Genomic DNA, 17804 nt, shown 5'->3' on the forward strand with positions numbered 1-17804 from the left:
CTGTTCAAGAATGGACTGAGGAGACCGGTCTGTCTATTCGCAAAAATAGTTTATTAACAATGTTCATGTTCACTTCAGCTCAAATGTTCACTACAACACTTTCTGTTTACAAAGCATTATTACAATGAGCTTTTATAGAAATCTGGATCCTTTTAATTGATTTCAAATACTTCCAGAGAGAGAAATAAAAGTTGCACAACACTGAGCTGAAGCTGTTCCCACAGAGGTGTGCGATGTTAGTGCTTCTGTATGTGCGCGCACTGTAAAGACCCATGGATTTCTCATGCATGCATCAATAGAGCAAGGACATTTTTTAGCGGGACATTATCGGCATACACATGGACAGCAGTATAGTACATGCTCTTAGTGATATGTTCAACAATAGCTCCTCCGCTGCTCTATGGGAACGTTTTCAATTGTTATGATTCTACTCCCAGCTTTAAGTTATTTAACTCTCTGCCGATCTCTAATTCCCAAGTATTCCTTGCGAGAGCTTGTTAAGACACGTCAACACCATACCACCACTATGAAATGTTTTCATCGATAAGTTGTAGAGATATGAATGTTTACCCTTGCCCAAATGGTGTGCTTGTTGTCCATATTAGTGCACAGAGTCCCGAGTTAAAAGTAGCATCCGCCCTCTAAAGATTGGAGGGTGGATAGAACATTAGTAGGTTGTTTGTGTGCGTTTGTCGGCTAAAACAATCACAACACCTCGTCTGAGCTGTAGCCTCTTTGCTGGCCCGCTCGTTTAAAGCATTTGTGCTTCACCAGCAGAGGGGTTTAAATTTGCATTACACACAGTATTACAATAACTGGTAGGTTTGGCGCTTTTGATGGAATTGTAAGAAGGTTGCATGCAACACAGATGATATTGTTTTTGCCACGTATACCGTATTAAGAAATCCACCCTTCATGCAACCAGTGGACATGTAAAGTAGATGACTGAGCAACAGTGGTGTGAAAGAGTGTGCCCCAGGACAGTCGGTGAGGGCCTTTCAAGAATATCAAGCTATTATCATCAGGGGAAGTTCACTAGAGTATTCTGCGAGGATATGAGCAAATACAGATACTAGAGGACGATCTGGCATGTCCTAGTGAACTGAAATTTAATTACATCCTTAAATGCCGAGTATATTTCCAAAGAGTGAGCTTAAATTCCATCCTATAGGTTGTAACTGATTTTTTTTTTAAGTAAAACATCAAAGGAAATGGTTGCATACAGATGTTTTCTCAATCAACCATATTGTAATTTTCACATGATGCAAGAACTTTAACTTCTTTTGCTCATCTGACAAGATAAAGATGTGTCCTACACAAAATGGGTTTTTTTTTAAATGATGGCATACATCAAATAACACATTTTACCATGCATCAATCTATTTAAAGAACCAAGCCTTGGAAAACAAAACATCAGAACGGTGACTCTTGACCTTGTCAGTGAGTATCAGCTTGACATTCAGCAGCTAGTCCATCTGGTCTGGGAGAGAACAACTGAAAAAGGCACACCAGAACAGAGAAGGCACCAGGAAAAAAAACAAAAGACTCACTCACTCACACTGTGGCTCTTCTCAGACATGTAAAGAATGTCGTCCAACCGGAAACATCCAGCCTAACAGGATGCGATTTCCATGACTGGGCTAACCAGCATTACAAACAAGATTCCAATAACGGGTGTAACCAGTTAACTTAGCAAAAAGAGCTGAACTTAGTCACTCATAATAAACAAACAAGGGAGGGTTCACCAGGCTGTGGCCTACATGTGATTCCACTTGTGTCATCTCCCTGTTGGTCCTAACAGCTATTGTGCATAGTTGAGTCATATTGGCTTGCGTCTCAGTTGGCCACCTCTCCCTCCCCTCCCATCTAGCTTCTAGCAACAATTACGAGGGGCGAATGTGAATAATTTTATGCAGAATGGGAAGCACACTCCTTTGTTGACACATTACATTACAGAAGCAGCTGCCTTTCTTTATCCTCGATGTGAGTGGGCTCATAATTGAGAAGGTGAAACTGATGTTTCATACCAACAAAAAAATGACACAAGCAACCATTTATTGTGCTTGACTTGACCAGCACTGAAAGCCTTTACTTATGGCTTTGCTCAGGTTTCACAATGACAACACTGTAAAATGAGCTACAGTACAATGAAGGGGTCCTCAGCCGAAATGCAAGCTCGCCGACAAACAGACGGTGGTGTATAAACTTAAAAAAGGCACTAGCTCTTATGGTCACAAGATATCATCTTTAATTCTCTATCGCTACTGCTACAGTGAAACAGAACTGCCTATTTATACAAGCTAAGAATGATGCCACTTGCCCGAGAAGCTTGTGAAGAACAATACCGCATACAAATGTGCACCTACCAAAGCCAAGTTTAAAAAAAAAAAAAAAAAAAGTGTAAATTGTTAAGACAGATTTTGGGAGGGACAAAAGCAAATCAATACGGAAACATCAATTTCTAGCCACAGATGTCATATAGTTCATTTCCTGTATTAGGTTTGTTTATGTTCAATTCATCTGCCTGTCTTTGTCATGAAATGTGAGATACAGTACAAAGATCCATTTGGTAATAGGTCAGTCCTTTTTCATGTGTTATTTTTCTCCAATTGGTCAGCTGATTTGATGGCGTCTGGACTGCTCACAGCACCGTGCAGCCACTTCTCTTCTTGCGCTTGCGGACCTGCAGTGCTGCTCTTGTGGCCATCTCAAACACCTCCCGCACACCATCCTTCGTCTTGGCAGAACACTCCAAGTAGCCAAAAGCGCTGATCCTACCAGCCATGTCTCTGCCTTCTTCTGTCTTCACTGGCTCCTGCAGGGTTAGATCAGACACCATTAGGGACTCAATTAAAGTGCTGAGAAAAGAAGGAGAGCTCAGTTTACTTTCCAGGGAAAATCACGATACCACTGAGGAGATCCTTGATTTTTTTCCCCCCCTTTTAAAGTGAAATTAGAGCACTAACAATCAGTCAAGAATAAGTCATTCCATAAGCAGAATCAATACAAAATTATCAATGTAACTGTACTTAGAACATGAATTATTTTTCATGCAAAAAAAGGCTTCTTTTTTTTTACCGTTTACTGCTCTTTTTGTTATACATGTGACAGTAAACTGAGTATTTTTGCATTTGAACTGCTGATAAAACAGTCTAAAGAGTCTAAACACCCCCTCACTACCATAATACTTATTAACAAAAGAATAAGCACAGTTTGATGTGCCTCTCACCGCCTTTTTGGCATGACTCATTTAACAACCCAACGAAATCTTGGAATCAAGGGCTCAAGTTTATGGCTTTATGTCTAAGCCATTTATCACATATCTTACAAATATCAAACCAATGTCTGTTTTACTATGTAAGAGTCAAACTCTTGAACTGACTACTGATGTCTTGATTTCCACAGACAGGAAAAGCTCATCTACAGATTCCACTGTGAAAACATAAAACTGAGATGTTATTCAGGCTTTCACTTTGCTGTTCTCCTTTTAGTGACAGAAAACAAAACATTTTGCTTTTTTGACATATCATTTATAATGTCAGTATGTTTTGATTAGCAAATTGAAATCTTTTACATCTTATGAAATCCGTTTGACAGAGACACATGCTTTAACTTGTTACTGACATTGACATTTTTGACATTGTGATTTTCTATATTTCGATTCTTCTATTGCTTTCTTACTCTAAATGATTGCATGCCAATCCTAGAAGAGGGATTCTTCTTCCTCCTGCTGTCTTCTCTCAATTTTATTTTGTAAAGCCATCTGATAGAAAGTGTCCAATTACATAATATCTTCTTTGCAGTACGAACGCTGTGTTTTGCGATAAGCGTTCATACTCGGTGACAAATTAAACCAGCTTCCCTGAATCATATTTCATGCTCTGACTGTACAGCCATCTGAGGCTTCTGCTTTTCACATGCTGTTCTGGATTAGAACATTTGTCCTGTCATAGTTCTGATGTGGTCGAAAAATATTAAGAAAAGTCCTGTCACTGTCAGTAAGCTGTGAGATTGATGCTGTAGTTAATACACTGGTGGTTTAATGTCGTAAACATGTGGTTGAAACCCTGTACAATAATGAATTTTCCATTTCTACACACAGGCCTTTAGTGTTTCTATAAGCTGACAGTTCTTAAACAGAGTACGCTGGTGAAGCAGGAAAAGCAAGATTAACGTCATCTGTCATGTAGCTTCTTTAGAAATAAATGTGAGACTGCAAACATTCACAGGATGGTAGTGCTACATGACCCTTTTTTATTTATTTATTTTTTTAAAAGGGTCAATAACACGTGCCTAAATATGTCAAACAAAATCCTAACAAATGAAATGTTTCAACCCAGCACATATCCAGTGCCTTTTAGTGCCTGAGATTTCAAGAGCTCTCTACCTGCATCAGATTAGCTCATTCCACTGTTCATTGACCGTCAGGGGCCTTTGTACCTGCTTCATCTTGGCTAGCTCTCTCCGTGTATGCTCATCGTTCCTCAGGTCCTTCTTGTTCCCCACCAGGATGATGGGAACATTGGGACAGAAGTGCTTCACCTCAGGCGTCCACTTTTCAGGGATATTTTCTGTCCCAGGAAAGACAAGAAGTGAGCTGAAATACTCAGTATAGGGAGGAGAACTATAAAAAGAGGACAAGCAGTGCAGAGTCACAGTGCAGAACACTTCTCATGATGGATTGCTCTGCAGCCTCCTTGAGGCAAAGATGTTTTTAGCTGCATTAATCCCATCAAGTATATTAGGGTATTTTACAAGGACCCTCTCTCGCTTATTTGACCTACGTTTGGTTATGTAAGATAGAGCAATATGTTCATGAACGATCATTTTAATGGAATATAAGTTATAAGTACTATAAGTTTCGTTATTCATCATTTGTAATATGACATTTTAAAACAGACTACTCTACATTATTCTTTCCTCACCTAAACTGTCTGGGCTGTCAATGGAGAAGCACATCAGGATGACATCTGTATCGGGGTAAGAGAGAGGCCTCAACCTGTCATAGTCTTCCTGGCCTGCGGTATCCCACAATGCCAACTCCACCTGGAAAAAACACAACATCAAAACATGGATTCATCTGGAACAGAGAACAAATGCAGTTTTGCTCCTTAATATTACTCATCTTTATAAACACAGACTTATCTTGTAAACAGTTAACATACCGTTGCCCACTAATGGAGACGAATGCAACAGATAACCAGTCATGACATCACTTCTGCTCAATGACGCAGAAATTCTGAGGCATGTGGAGGATCTGAGTAATCTTCCCAAAGGCTGGAGGTTTAAATATGGGGAACCAAACAATGCTGGAAGTATCTGACATAGTATCGCTTTCCCCTCTGGCTACAACTACTTTCTTCATCTTAAAGTGAATTCTTTTTTTTTCTTTTTTTTTTAAAATCACCCCAGCAGCTCTGACCTAATCAGGGCTTCATACTGTAAGTCTGTTAGTTGTGTAAGGCTGTCAGTGTTGTGGAAATGAACTTAGTGACTGGGCTCATCCCATCACACCACTGATTAATTCAATTAGGGAAAGTGAGAGATTAGCAACCATCAAACCGGTTAGCGTGTCTCCCTCTAAGGGCATCAACAGCCCAGCTTCCCTTGAGTTTGCTCTTCAGCTGACTCATTGGATTCAATGGAAAAAGAAAAAAGAAACTTTTGCAAAGTTTAAATACCAGAACTTTGCTGAATGACAGATTTTTGTCTGCCCACAGAAAGCACAAAAATCAGTTAACAGTCCCAAAATAGAGGTTTGCAGAGGCAGAAGGTGGGAGGTGGCCGAACACTGTTGAGACTGCATGAGGAACCAGAGCTCTATGTTCCCACTGGACTAGTTGTAAGCTGCAGAGTTCAGGAAGGGAAAGACAGAGGAAAAAGACCCAAAACCCCCCAGCTATTTGTGGAATCGGCTCAGTCCGCTGACGATGAGAGCATCTTTGCCTCATGGGGTGGGGGTTGAGGAGCTAAAAACTTGGGGCTGAACACAAATCTAATCCATCCTGTTGTGTAAGAAGCTAAATCTGACGGGATGGTTATCCTCCATAGAGACACTCAAAGACTTGACACTCACATCTTTTCCAAAATGATCCCTTTCTAATCTGTGCATCATGGCTCCCTAACTTTAAATTTCCTGTCCAGAACAAGAGCTTTAACCTCCTGCCTACCTTCACCTAAGAAGTGCAGCCAGGACAAGGACAGGAAGTGAGGCACGTTTATCAGGCAGTAGCATGAGGATGGTGATCCTGAGGGAAGGAATGGGATTGCTAAGATACATCCCTGTTCCCCGTCTGAACAGGAAGCTGGGAAGTAGAGTCATTTCCTGTTTTGCCAAGTTGTGTAGTGATGGTCGGCTAAAGAAAAAAAAATAAAACGATTGGACATAACAAGGCATCTGCAGTTTAAACGCCACCCTCACCACCTTCCCATGACTCAGATGCAAGACGTCACACGCACAAAAAACTGTACAGAGGTTTGTTTTCTCTTGTTTAAGGCTGTGCATGCAGCTCTTGTCCAGGAGCAAAAACACACACACACACACGTAAACAATGGTGTCGATAGCACATTATCTCTTGTCTGGCTAATAAGGTCACTACTCTTTCAGAGTACCCCAATAAAAAAATTAAGTGTTGATATTTTTTTTTTGTAATTTGTGGAAACCAAGATTATATTTACGCCGCAATTAAGAAAAATGTATCTTCTTAATTTTCAACTGGTGCCTGTGGCCTGTTTTAATTTCGTTTAATGTAGTCCTTCAGAAAGCTAGCTCCTGAAATATTATAAAATCCACTTCACACTTGCATTCTCAGCCAGCAGTTGCATCATCATAATTAGAAGCCTACTTTGGTCAACTACTTAAAAAACAAACAAACAAACAAACAAAAACCTCAAGTGTTTATAGTATATCTGGCAACATTAGTGCAAACTGTCTGGTGTGAGAGATGGGAGAGGTTGACAGTAGCAGCAGTAATTGAGGTGGATTGGACTTTACTTACACTCATGTTCTTAAAGCTATAATTAGCCTAAATAATTGAAAAGCATTTCTGTGTTCATGACGAGAGACACCATCACTTTAATCGAGTCAGTTTTTGTGTAAATAGCACAAACCTGTTTTCCGTCAACCTCGATGTCAGCGATGTAGTTCTCGAACACAGTAGGGACATAGACTTCGGGAAACTGATCTTTACTGAAAACAATGAGAAGACATGTTTTCCCACAAGCTCCGTCTCCAACAATCACCAGCTTCTTCCGAATGGCTGCCATTTCTGTTGGGAGAACAACAAGAAGTTCTTCAAAACATGTCTGCCTGAAGTCAAACAACACATTAACCGTCTCATCTATTTGTGGATTTTACATAGTAGTTATTTAAATTATTTGTAGGGATCATAAGATAAATCAAGAACACAGTGCTTTTTTTCCTTGCTCAAGCAGTGTAGCTCCAAAGCAACCACTCTGACATTTCTGACAGACCGTACGGCATTACACCTTCGGGAAAGCTCTGATCTACATACTGTCACGGCAAAATGCAGTCACAGACCTTGAATCCCCAATGCCAAATCTAGTCTACAAAGCCACACAAACAGAAGAGATGGAGGATGAGACTGGAGTGAAGGAGAGGAATAAAAGACATGTTGAGACAAGCTAGGAAATGAAGGGATTTGTTATCATCCTCTGCTGGCTTGCAAGGAGGAGAAAAGTGTAAGGAAATTAGAGTAGTTGGTGGCATCCTAAAAAAGCCAAAACACTAAACTCGTTTTGTTTCCATGTGTGTACTGTGCAGGCATCCTAGCCCTAAATCAAAATCAATTAAATGCTTTAAGAAGCTTTGCAAGTTTTTGTGCACAAACCATCAAGAAACATTATGGAGTATCCCCAGGTCAGAAGACTAGTTCAGCTGGTGTGTTTGGGGATGCATGGGGATGAGTTAGCAGTGCAGCTGATGGATGAGCTGGAGCCCTGCTGCCTGGGAGCAGCTGTGCATATAGTCATTTGGCTCCTCACCTCATCCACCTTCTGCCAGACAGTCTTGACACTAATACTCTTCACGAGGGGCACCGACTTATCAAGGGAAATTCATCTTTCTGTGCTACAGGCAAAACTTTAAGTCGAGTCTGCCCCAACGCCCACTTTTAATTGCTGCTCAGATGCATGGCAACACCAGTGCTTTCAATAAGCAGCATCAAGCCATTCTTCAGACGTCACAATGAAACACAGACTGAGGTCATTATTTAAACTGTTGCTGGTTTCATATCGTATCATCAGGACGGCTTGTTAGACATGATTTATTTCATGCAGAGCTGGGGGGGGGGATGTGCAAAATTAATCTTCTGAATACCTTTTAACAAGTCATAAAATAACCATAAAAATAATAAGCTTGTTTAGCATCTCATCCGTTTACAAACACAAGAAAAATGAAAACGGGACACCACAGATTGTACAGATTTTACTACAGGAATAATTTGCAGACTGTTTGATAATACCCATCCCTAAAGTTAATGCTGTGGCAGGTTATCACTAGCAATTAGTTTGCTGTGTTTGGAAATGTGGAGAAATAATTACAGTTTACAGTCAGAAGACGAAGAAACTGACAGAATTTCAGATCTGAGTATCTGAAACCAGGGATTTTAACCAAAAAAAAACCCAAGCACAACTAATTATCTGAATGGGTTGTGGCTGCAGAAATATTTAGAAGTTGGAGAGTAAGGGTGACATGGGAATTCCAGAAAAAGCAAAGAAATTAGAGGTCAAACAACAGCCAGTAAAATTGAGGCAATTTCAGTGAAGGAAAAAGAGCTGACAGCTGGTTAACTGCCCATTCTATGTTGTGGTAAACACCTGGGTTAAGAAATAGCATTACAATGTGGAAATTTAATTGCATTTCACCATGTGTTGCTGACGGTAATCAGCCATGTGGAGCTACTGTCTATAATTGGTTTCAGCTTTTTTCCAAGTGGACACGAGTTGAAGCATAAGGTACCCAGAAAACCTCATATTGCCTTGACTTTTTCAGTAAATCCTCCATTGACCACTTTTGCCAGTAAACATCTCTATCAGCACCTAACCAGCTGACCTCGAATCAGACAACAGCTCATTTAAATACAGTCTGTGGAAGTACGTACAATTATTAAAATTAAATTACATGGACATGGTTAAGAAATAAATAGGCCGAATCAGTAGTTTTGCTCTGGAAAGAGCAAAATGAAAAGGGTAAGTGAATGAATTACTTGTCAGCTCCATTACCATGCATATGAAAACTTGGCATAACCAGGAGGAAACTTTGGGTGTTTGGCGGTTGACAGTTTTAATAACAACTTGGTTACTTGTTTCTTGCTATGGAAATTGTGGTCATGGGTATGATCATATTTTCTGTCTTTTGCCCAAGGACCCACTCCTACACTTCCCACAAACCGTGCTGCAGCTGCAAAGCTTTTGTTAAGCTGCACCAAATACTTAAGTTTGAATTTAGGCTGCTCACTCCATTTACTCACTCCAGTTATTCTGCATGTTTAATATGCTCATGAAGAACAAAAAAAGGCTTTGACAGCTATAAAAGAACAACAAAAAATAATGAGCTGCATTGAAGAGTGCCTGATACTTCTCAACAGACACCACACAGCATCTTTTGCTTTTCAGAGACTGCCAAATGGACCAGAGATACTCTCAACTAGATGATGGGTTCAGAGCCAAACAAGTGGGAGACAGCAGCACCGAGGCCTCTGTGAAACAAAACAACCCACTTCCTGTTCTGTGGAGCCTGGGAGGAGCTTTTTTGGCTGTAGTTCTGTTTGGACAGGCCTCGGCTGAGCCGGAGCATGGAGGGAGCAGCCAGAGGCAACGCGTGCAAGCAAGCACAGACGTTTGCCTACATTCACATACATCCACATGTACACAGTTGCTCTTTGGAGCTGCACATTGAGTTCTTCCTATTGATATTAGCAGCCTGTGAGAGAACATCTTGACACGTTGACAAAAGGAAATTATGCGTGAAAATGTCCCATATAGTCACAAATGGTGCCAAATCCTCAGGCTGTCTATGACTGATGCTCTCAATTTAGGGACTAATGGATACTAATGACAGCAACTACTAAAGAGGCAGGTGGTTGCTAGTAGAAATCGATTTTGCTCTATCCTCCAGATGACACCTGTTCAACATGATTCAGCATGGAAAAAACTTTAGCTCATCCTCTCCACGTTCATACTGAAGTCTCTTCTTACCCTGATTCAATTAAAACATGTTTGAGCATCGCTTACCACAACTAGTGTCTGACTAGAAACCCCACTGAATGCAGGTGCAGTTGTTACTAAAAAAAATTAACACTCTTACTGAAAGCTTTGGAAAAGCCAAAATAAACTGGCATATATATCTTTGACTGTACACAATGTAACTCGAGGCATCTGAACGTGCACAGAGATATTACTGGAATACGTTCATAAAAACTCAACTATCATGGTGGAGCTGGCTGAGGACCATCAGTTTTATTTACATCAAAGAAGCACACTGCCTGAGAAAACCAACAAAACAACACAGGATGACACCAAAGCAACTTTAATTAACTGACCTTAGAGTCAAGATTGAGTTACTTGGAAGAAAAGCCAACATTCATCTTTTATCTAGTGAGATGATCCTGAAATTTTTATTTTTCCCATCAAAATCTCAAAGCAAGGTCGTGACCCTTTGAAGAAAAAAAAAAGGCAAGGTTGCATTCTGGGTAACCTCAAAAGCAGCCTGTTTGTTTATTTGAAAAATATCCTTCTAGTTATGAAGCTAGGGTGCCTGCAAAAATTCATTGTGACTGCACTTCACATTGCAACATAATGTCTCCTACTGAGGCACTCTGGTAGCCAATCCCTTAATTCTAAGGGATCATTTCAAGTGGAATAAGTTAAAAAATAATTACCACCACAGTAACTTTCCACAGTTGCATGGTATTTTCTCATAGTGCTGCTGCTATTGTTTTGGGCTCTGAAATACCTTCATGTTCACAGATCTGTTACCAAATCTAGACTTCCTGGATTGTATTTTATGCCTCTGGGGCAACAAGCTGCCATTGAACCTTGTGTTGTTTTCATAAAAGGGCCGAGTTCTGTTGAAACAATACAACTCCTGGTCGCAGACTGCGTTAATAGCAGTTCAAACCGAGGAGTCCCTTTCCATATTATTTCACTGAAATGCAGGCCTGAAGAAAAAGATTGATTTCATTAAACTACAAGAAAAATCTGAAAAGAATGAACAATATCCTGTCTATCAGGACTTTATAAGATTTCTGCATTACACTGTGAGCCACGCTGTAAAGACAATGTTCTTGCTAACGCGTTATGTGGTCCCTGAAGGAAAACAGGAAAAAAAAAAAAATGCACTACTATAGGCTGCATTTAATTTTTCACAGTTCATCTCATGCTAAGACAAATGAGCCCAAAAGCAACCGAGGAACAATTTCCACTCTACTGTTTGCACTTGGTGTCAAGAAATGCAGTGACCACTTTCCTGGTTAATAACAAAGAACAGCACAAAAATGACAATTATCTACATACAAACAATTTACCAAGAAAACAAACACATGACAAAAGGTTTTCCTGTGAAGCCTGGAAATTGGCACAAAAAGATTAAAACCCACTGCTCTGAAGCAATAGCTTGCATTTTTATGGTCTCTTATGTATTTGTTGTCAAGTTGTAGGTATTTCAAAAGGCAAGTCTAGTAGCAGGCATTGAAAATTAGATTAGGCTACAAATGCTATGCATTTAACAGTAATACTGTTAAGGGTAATAAGAGTGAACTGCTAACATTATACTTGTCTGTTAAAATATGAAGGGATAGTACAGACAGAATTACCTCAAGGCTGGAATTAAGGGAAAAACAGCTTATGCCACTCTGTCCAAAGGTAACGAAATCCACTTACTCTCCAAATCCCCCAACATGTAAGAATATCTTGTTTGTTCATCCACAAAAAAAGAGAGAAGTATCAAAGTTTAAATAATTATGATGAATATTTCAGTTGGTAAGCTGTTCACATATAATCAAGAGGTATAAATGACCTAGATTTAATTATCCAGTCAATGAACGGAAAATGATTCTAATAACTTATTATGTATTTTTTTATTTATCTTATTATTCAACCCGTTCTCACTCCCAAAGCGTAACATTTTACGCTAGGTGACAAATCGTCACCATATTACGTTTTCGGCTACCCACCACGTTCCTAAATGACGACCTCGGAAAAAGAGGAAATATGAGAACCGTCTGGACTGAACCTACACATGTTCGCTCTTTTTCTTCAAATCGCTTAGAAACACGCTATTTAACATCATTAAAGTCCTGGTTACGGTCTGGAATAAGGTTATGGTTAGGGCTAGGGATAAGGTTAGGTTTAGGGCTGGAATACAGGGCTGGAACGTCTATTACCGCGGGAGCGTCATTGCACTGGATTCCAGCCATAACCCACCGCGTACCATAAGAACGCCGAAGGTCTCCTTTCGCGTTCCTCAGGAACGCCGCGGGACGTGACAAAACGTCGACATGTTACGCCTCGGGAGTGAGAACGCTCTGTATTATTTCATCATGAAACAGGTGTTAAATACAAACCAAAATTCAACAAACACGAATAAATATTTTTAGCATAGCGTCCTTATGAAGGGGATAAAGTGTAAAACAAGACTTAAGTCTTAAGTCTAAGACTTAGGTCATAAGACTTGGTCCAAAGACAACCATTAAAAGGGAAAGCAAAGCACCATTACTCTGTACAACTATTTGAGCAATGCCCCGGGTTAATGAACACGCCACCTCAATCCTTCTCTAAGGAGGTTTCCTGAGGCTTAAGGGCCAACAGGAGTTATGCAACAAGCTGAACAGAGTTACTGCAGAGTAGAGCGTGACCCTGACCGCTGAGGTAGAGCTGCCTCTCTCTGCTCATGTGAGTTTGATATCAACAACAATGCTGAACATACACGAACATCCAGCTATTAACAAACATGTTGTTCCTGAGACTACAGCGATGATGACTTTTTGTTCTCATGTCCTGCAAACATATAACAGGAAATGAATCCCATCAGGATTGTTTTGCACATATAACAAGGTCACAGGACTGATAGTGTGCACTACAGTAAAAGAAAAAAAAAAAAATCTGACACAGACAGGAGTTGTCAAGGAGCTCTGTCCAACTCTGGTTGTAGAAACAGGTTTTATAACTAACAGAATAATAAAAGCCAGACTGGATTTTGACTCAGTTTGACAGAGAAACATTCATTCCCATCTAGCCTGAATGTCTTCAGAGTAGCTCCAAACTACAGAAGAAAAAGGCCTTTTAATGTACTTCAGGGGCTTGCCTTTTACAAAAATGTCCTCAAGCAACTTCTGCACCTGAACCGCAACTCACAATAACAGACAACTTGTGCCTTCTATCCTCAAGAGGTGCAGTCCTGAAACAGTCCAGAAACCTTTAGATCTAAGGGCACCCAGGAATTAGCTGCACCTCTGCACGAGGCAACCTAAGAAATGGGACAAAGTTCATAAACTGGCAAAGGCTGTGTATGACATAGAGCAGACAGCCCGCAGGACCAGCTGTCAGCACCACCTACACACATCTCATCTACCAAGATTAAAGATTACACGGAGGAATTTGAAAGAGACCTTCAAGCCATTTCATATCTAGTACTTATTGATCAAATATAGCCCTCTTACTATAAGCTGTTGACTACAGCGCAAAAAAAACGAAATGTTTCAATGCCGATCTGCATTACACAAGAGCAGGAACACACAGAGGAGATCAAGTCAGCCTCTCACATTCTTTGGGCACAAAAACCCCAGCTCCTGAGTCTCACCGAGTCATGACCATATGCTACACCCAAGGAAATGGTCAAATGTGCCAAAATCAGCTATGCCCAAGACATTAAAAAACAAACAAACCAAAAAACAAATATGATAGCTTTCGTTAGGCCTCTTAACAGCAATGGACAATTAATCCATATGAAGACGACCAGGTGATTGTAAACTAAACAGAGATTTTTATGCATTAAAGGACTGTTGACATTTTGGGAAATAAGTTGTTTTTTTCTTGCTGCAGTTCTGTAGGTTTGTACCAAGTTGTACCAACTTTCAGGTCGCTTTGTGATAAAGAGATCAGGAAAATCATGGCTTTAAGCCAAAGTTATGGCCTGGCAGAGTCTGGAAGGTCGATTTTAATAAACTAAACTAACTGCCTATCACTTCATAACAACAGTATAAGCATGTGATCAGAAAAGCAAATAAGGTTCCTTCAGGTGTTTGCAGTTTCAACACAATTACATAGGTGGAGTCTCATGCAGCAAAAACTTGTTTGATCACCATAATCAGCTGATTAATGACCTAGAAAAATTGCTTCTGTCAAGCAGTCACGACTTTAAAAGTACAAAGGAAGACACTCTTGCTCTTGAAGCCTGCTGAGAGGAAGTAGGGGAAGACAACAGAGTTCAGTCAGCTGGCAAACTCTAAGGCAAGAAGCAGCGGATACACTGAGAGAGAACAGCTACCATAGGACTCACTTCTCTTCAGTAACTCAGGTCATGAGCAGCCAAACAGGGACGACTTGTTGGCCAAGAGAACTGAGTTTCCCTGAGTTTGTTTTTTGTCTGTTCCTTTAGAAGCCAACTGTTCTCATCTTTAAAGTCATAATAATGATAATAACTACTCAATACTTGTCCAATATTTTCTCAAATAAATGAGTAATTGATTGGCTTGCAATAGTAGAAATCTGTCAGTTATTCAGAGCACAGCCTAAGCTTTCAGGCTGTTTTCTTTCTCACTGGCACTTCACAATCTCTATGAGCATTTCTAGAATCTGTAGGTAAGAAGGACAGAGTTTTTTGGTAGTGAAAATTTTCTGTTTATATTCCAAGTGCTAGTTTACAAAACATATTTGAACAGGCTTCGTTTGCATACAGGTAAACAGTCAAAAGAGGGATGCCATTTGCAAAATTGCAATGGAGAACAATTGTCTGTTATCTGATGGCACTGATGCTTTTTATTAACTTTTATAAAATGTATTTGCATTTCTAAACATTGACTGGTGGACAGAAATGAAAGTGTCATTGCCCAAAGAGGCTAAGCCACAAGGCTAGCTAATGAGTTCCTACACGGGAGAGTCCAAACCTAAAAGATATTTATTTTAAAATCATTTGATCAAAAATAAACTATTAATGTTAAAAAACAAACAAAACAATAACTTGATTCTTAAAATTTGTGGAATTCCAACTTCACATATCTTGTTCTCTACAAAATTCAAAGATATTTCAATAATTGTGAAACTTTAAAAAAAGTGTTTACATTTTGTTTTTCGCTTGATGACAGAGCAACTGGTCTGTCTGTCAACAGACCAATCAAATAATCCATTCATGTGCAACAGCACTTGGATTGTTTTCAAAATCAAATTTAAAAAAATTAGAACAACAACTTCATATGTAGCTGGAATAGGCCCTGCTGTGACCCTGAATTGGATAAGTGGAAGAGGATGGATGGATGGATGAACTTCATGTGTACCATGGGTTAGCACAAATGAGACTTAGCTGCTTAAACAATTTTCACACTTTTTGAAAAAAATAAAATAAAAATAAAAAAACAAAACCCTGCAGGTAGTTCACACGAACTGTAATCTGCCATTTAGACGGCCAGAGTTTTTTTTAAAAAAAAATCCATATTCTAAACTGAACGTAAAGAGATTTTAATGTCTTGAAGAGCTGCCTTGAGATTTTGAGATAAAAGCCAAGTTGCTTTCTTCCTGAGATTCAGCAGATGAATCTGAAACTACAGCCAGACAGCCTAGTTTAGTGATAGAGAAGAAGTCTCTAATGACTTCCAGGCCACCTGGTGATAAATCACTGCACCCATCCAAGGGACTAATCATTTAGTACACATGTGGCATCTACATTTCAAAGACATTCCAATATTAGAGGTATAAATCTGCCAGAAATGCCTTTCACTTCACACTGGCAAACAACGAAATTGAGGATAGAAAGAACAATCAGAATAGAGAAAAGTGCTAAAAGCTGCTATTGGCTTTCAGACTGCAGACCAGTCAGCTGACTCAGGTGCATCAAGAATTTTGGTTAGCTTTCTAATTAATTTCAACAAACTAAGGAAAACATGTATGAGGTTATCCAATATATGTTTCTCTATTGTAGATTAAATCCCCAGTAACAGGGCTGGATTTTCACTTATTTACACATTATTAGTCCAAAGTTCATCCTCCACATTTCTTTCAGTATATTTGAAAAGCACTGTTTGTAGTTTAAACAGGAAACCTGAATCATAACAATGAGAAAATTAAGTGTTCCCAGGAATGGTACACTTGGAAATTTGCCATAAGGAACTGCTTAGCCTTATTGAGGTCGCAGCACTTGGAACAGTGAGAACATACCGACGGGATCTGATCTGGTGCCGTCACTTTTAAACTACCAGCAATGAAGCTATCAACAGTTGTACAGAAACACACCCCGCCAACTACAACCTCGCTGCTTAGACCTTACTGTAAATTACAGCGATGTCAGGAATTAAAGTGTCATCCACCCGAGAAAAGGCGAATGTTAGTAGGAGAAAAAGCCACCACCTTGTCCCTTTCACCCAAGTAAGTGAGCTATAATTAGACAGTCGGATTGTTTTTTTTTTTAGTCAAACCACAGGCTCCGGTTCGTATTTACCTGTCACCAGCCGGACGAGAGGTTTTAATTAATCTTAATCCCTGCTTGCTCCTTCCTCTTGATCGTGACACACACAGACACACTTCTTGCTGCAGTGTTCGCTAAATTTACAGAGTGGGTGTTGAGAAACGGGGCAGGCAGGCAGAGATCCTCCCACTGACAAAAGCTACGAGCTAGGCTAACCTTCAACCACCTCCGGTCAAGCCTTTCAAAATAAATGGGTCAGCTTGCGGCTTCTTGACTTTTCCCTTTTTTGTGCTTTGGAAATAAATAAATGATAGAATGTAAACTTTTGTGAATCCAAGAAAAAATAGTTTTTTTCCCTTGTCATCGAAGTTTACCTTGTTTTTCCGTTTTGCACATTCCATTTAATTTCACAAATTTTCAAGTCTGATGGGGCAGTTGCGCCATTATGTAACTGGTAGTCAAGCCCAGCTAACAGGGGTTATCTGTGTTGAAAAGTTTAGAAATACAAAATGCTTAATGGTCACATAACTGAAAAAACAAACAAAATATGCAAACAAAGCAAAAAAAACAAAACAAACAATTACACAAACAAAAACTTCTGGCTTTTAAAAAAATTTTTATTCTTGCATTTAAATCTTGTTGCACTGCCTACCATTAGCCGTTATGTCATCAAGAATTCGTGTCAAATTAAATCGAACACTCAAACACTTGCTTGATTTTGAAGACAGATGGTCGTGTTTCCTGTTTCTCTCTAGTTACCTCACACTAGCTTGATGCAGATTCTGCAGGCACTGGAGGCACCGGGGTCCCTCCTCCCCTTCCCAGTCAAAGATGACATCATCCGTAGTACAAGAAGACTCGTGCAACAGGAGGGATGGGTGTGGATCTCGCCAGTGTAGCCCTCTGTTATAACCTCCACTAACAAACAGCGCACACATGTTTCTGTTTATTAGTGTACTTTTAATAATTCTGACATTAAGTCACGCTGTGTTTTTGAAAATTACAAATGGGATCTTACTGTTTCCTCTGAGGAGTTTCAGTTGTTGACAAGTACATCAACAAACAACTAAATGTTTATTGCTTATAATTACATAATTCATAAAGGTGCCAGTCGCTACTAAGTGCATCTTCCTATATATCCAAGTGAGTAAGCTTTTACTTGCAGTCC

At 39.7% G+C, this 17804-nt stretch overlaps 1 protein-coding gene across 1 annotated transcript; it reads right to left on the bottom strand.

Annotated features, from left to right (window-relative positions):
• Positions 1-30: 30 nt before the first annotated feature.
• Positions 31-16830, bottom strand: LOC309707082 (rho-related GTP-binding protein RhoA-D-like). The gene is made up of 5 exons (XM_082534191.1): positions 16670-16830; positions 7111-7268; positions 4926-5046; positions 4441-4571; positions 31-2815 (listed from the first exon to the last, which is right to left on the bottom strand). The coding sequence occupies exons 2-5, from the start codon at positions 7264-7266 to the stop codon at positions 2642-2644; spliced, it is 582 nt and encodes a 193-aa protein (XP_082390317.1). The 5' UTR covers positions 7267-7268; positions 16670-16830; the 3' UTR covers positions 31-2641.
• Positions 16831-17804: the final 974 nt, after the last annotated feature.

Source organism: Aulonocara stuartgranti (genome assembly GCF_965226115.1).
Source record: "Aulonocara stuartgranti genome assembly, chromosome: 5".
NCBI lineage: Eukaryota > Metazoa > Chordata > Actinopteri > Cichliformes > Cichlidae > Aulonocara > Aulonocara stuartgranti.

Coding starts and splice junctions, on each gene's coding strand:
- LOC309707082 (XM_082534191.1), bottom strand. CDS start 7,266: ATGGCAGCCATTCGGAAGAAGCTGGTGATTGTTGGAGACGGAGCTTGT. Junction 4,572..4,925: donor TGACAGCCCAGACAGTTTAG/GTGAGGAAAGAA, acceptor TTCCTGGGACAG/AAAATATCCCTGAAAAGTGG. Junction 2,816..4,440: donor AGCTAGCCAAGATGAAGCAG/GTACAAAGGCCC, acceptor CTAACCCTGCAG/GAGCCAGTGAAGACAGAAGA.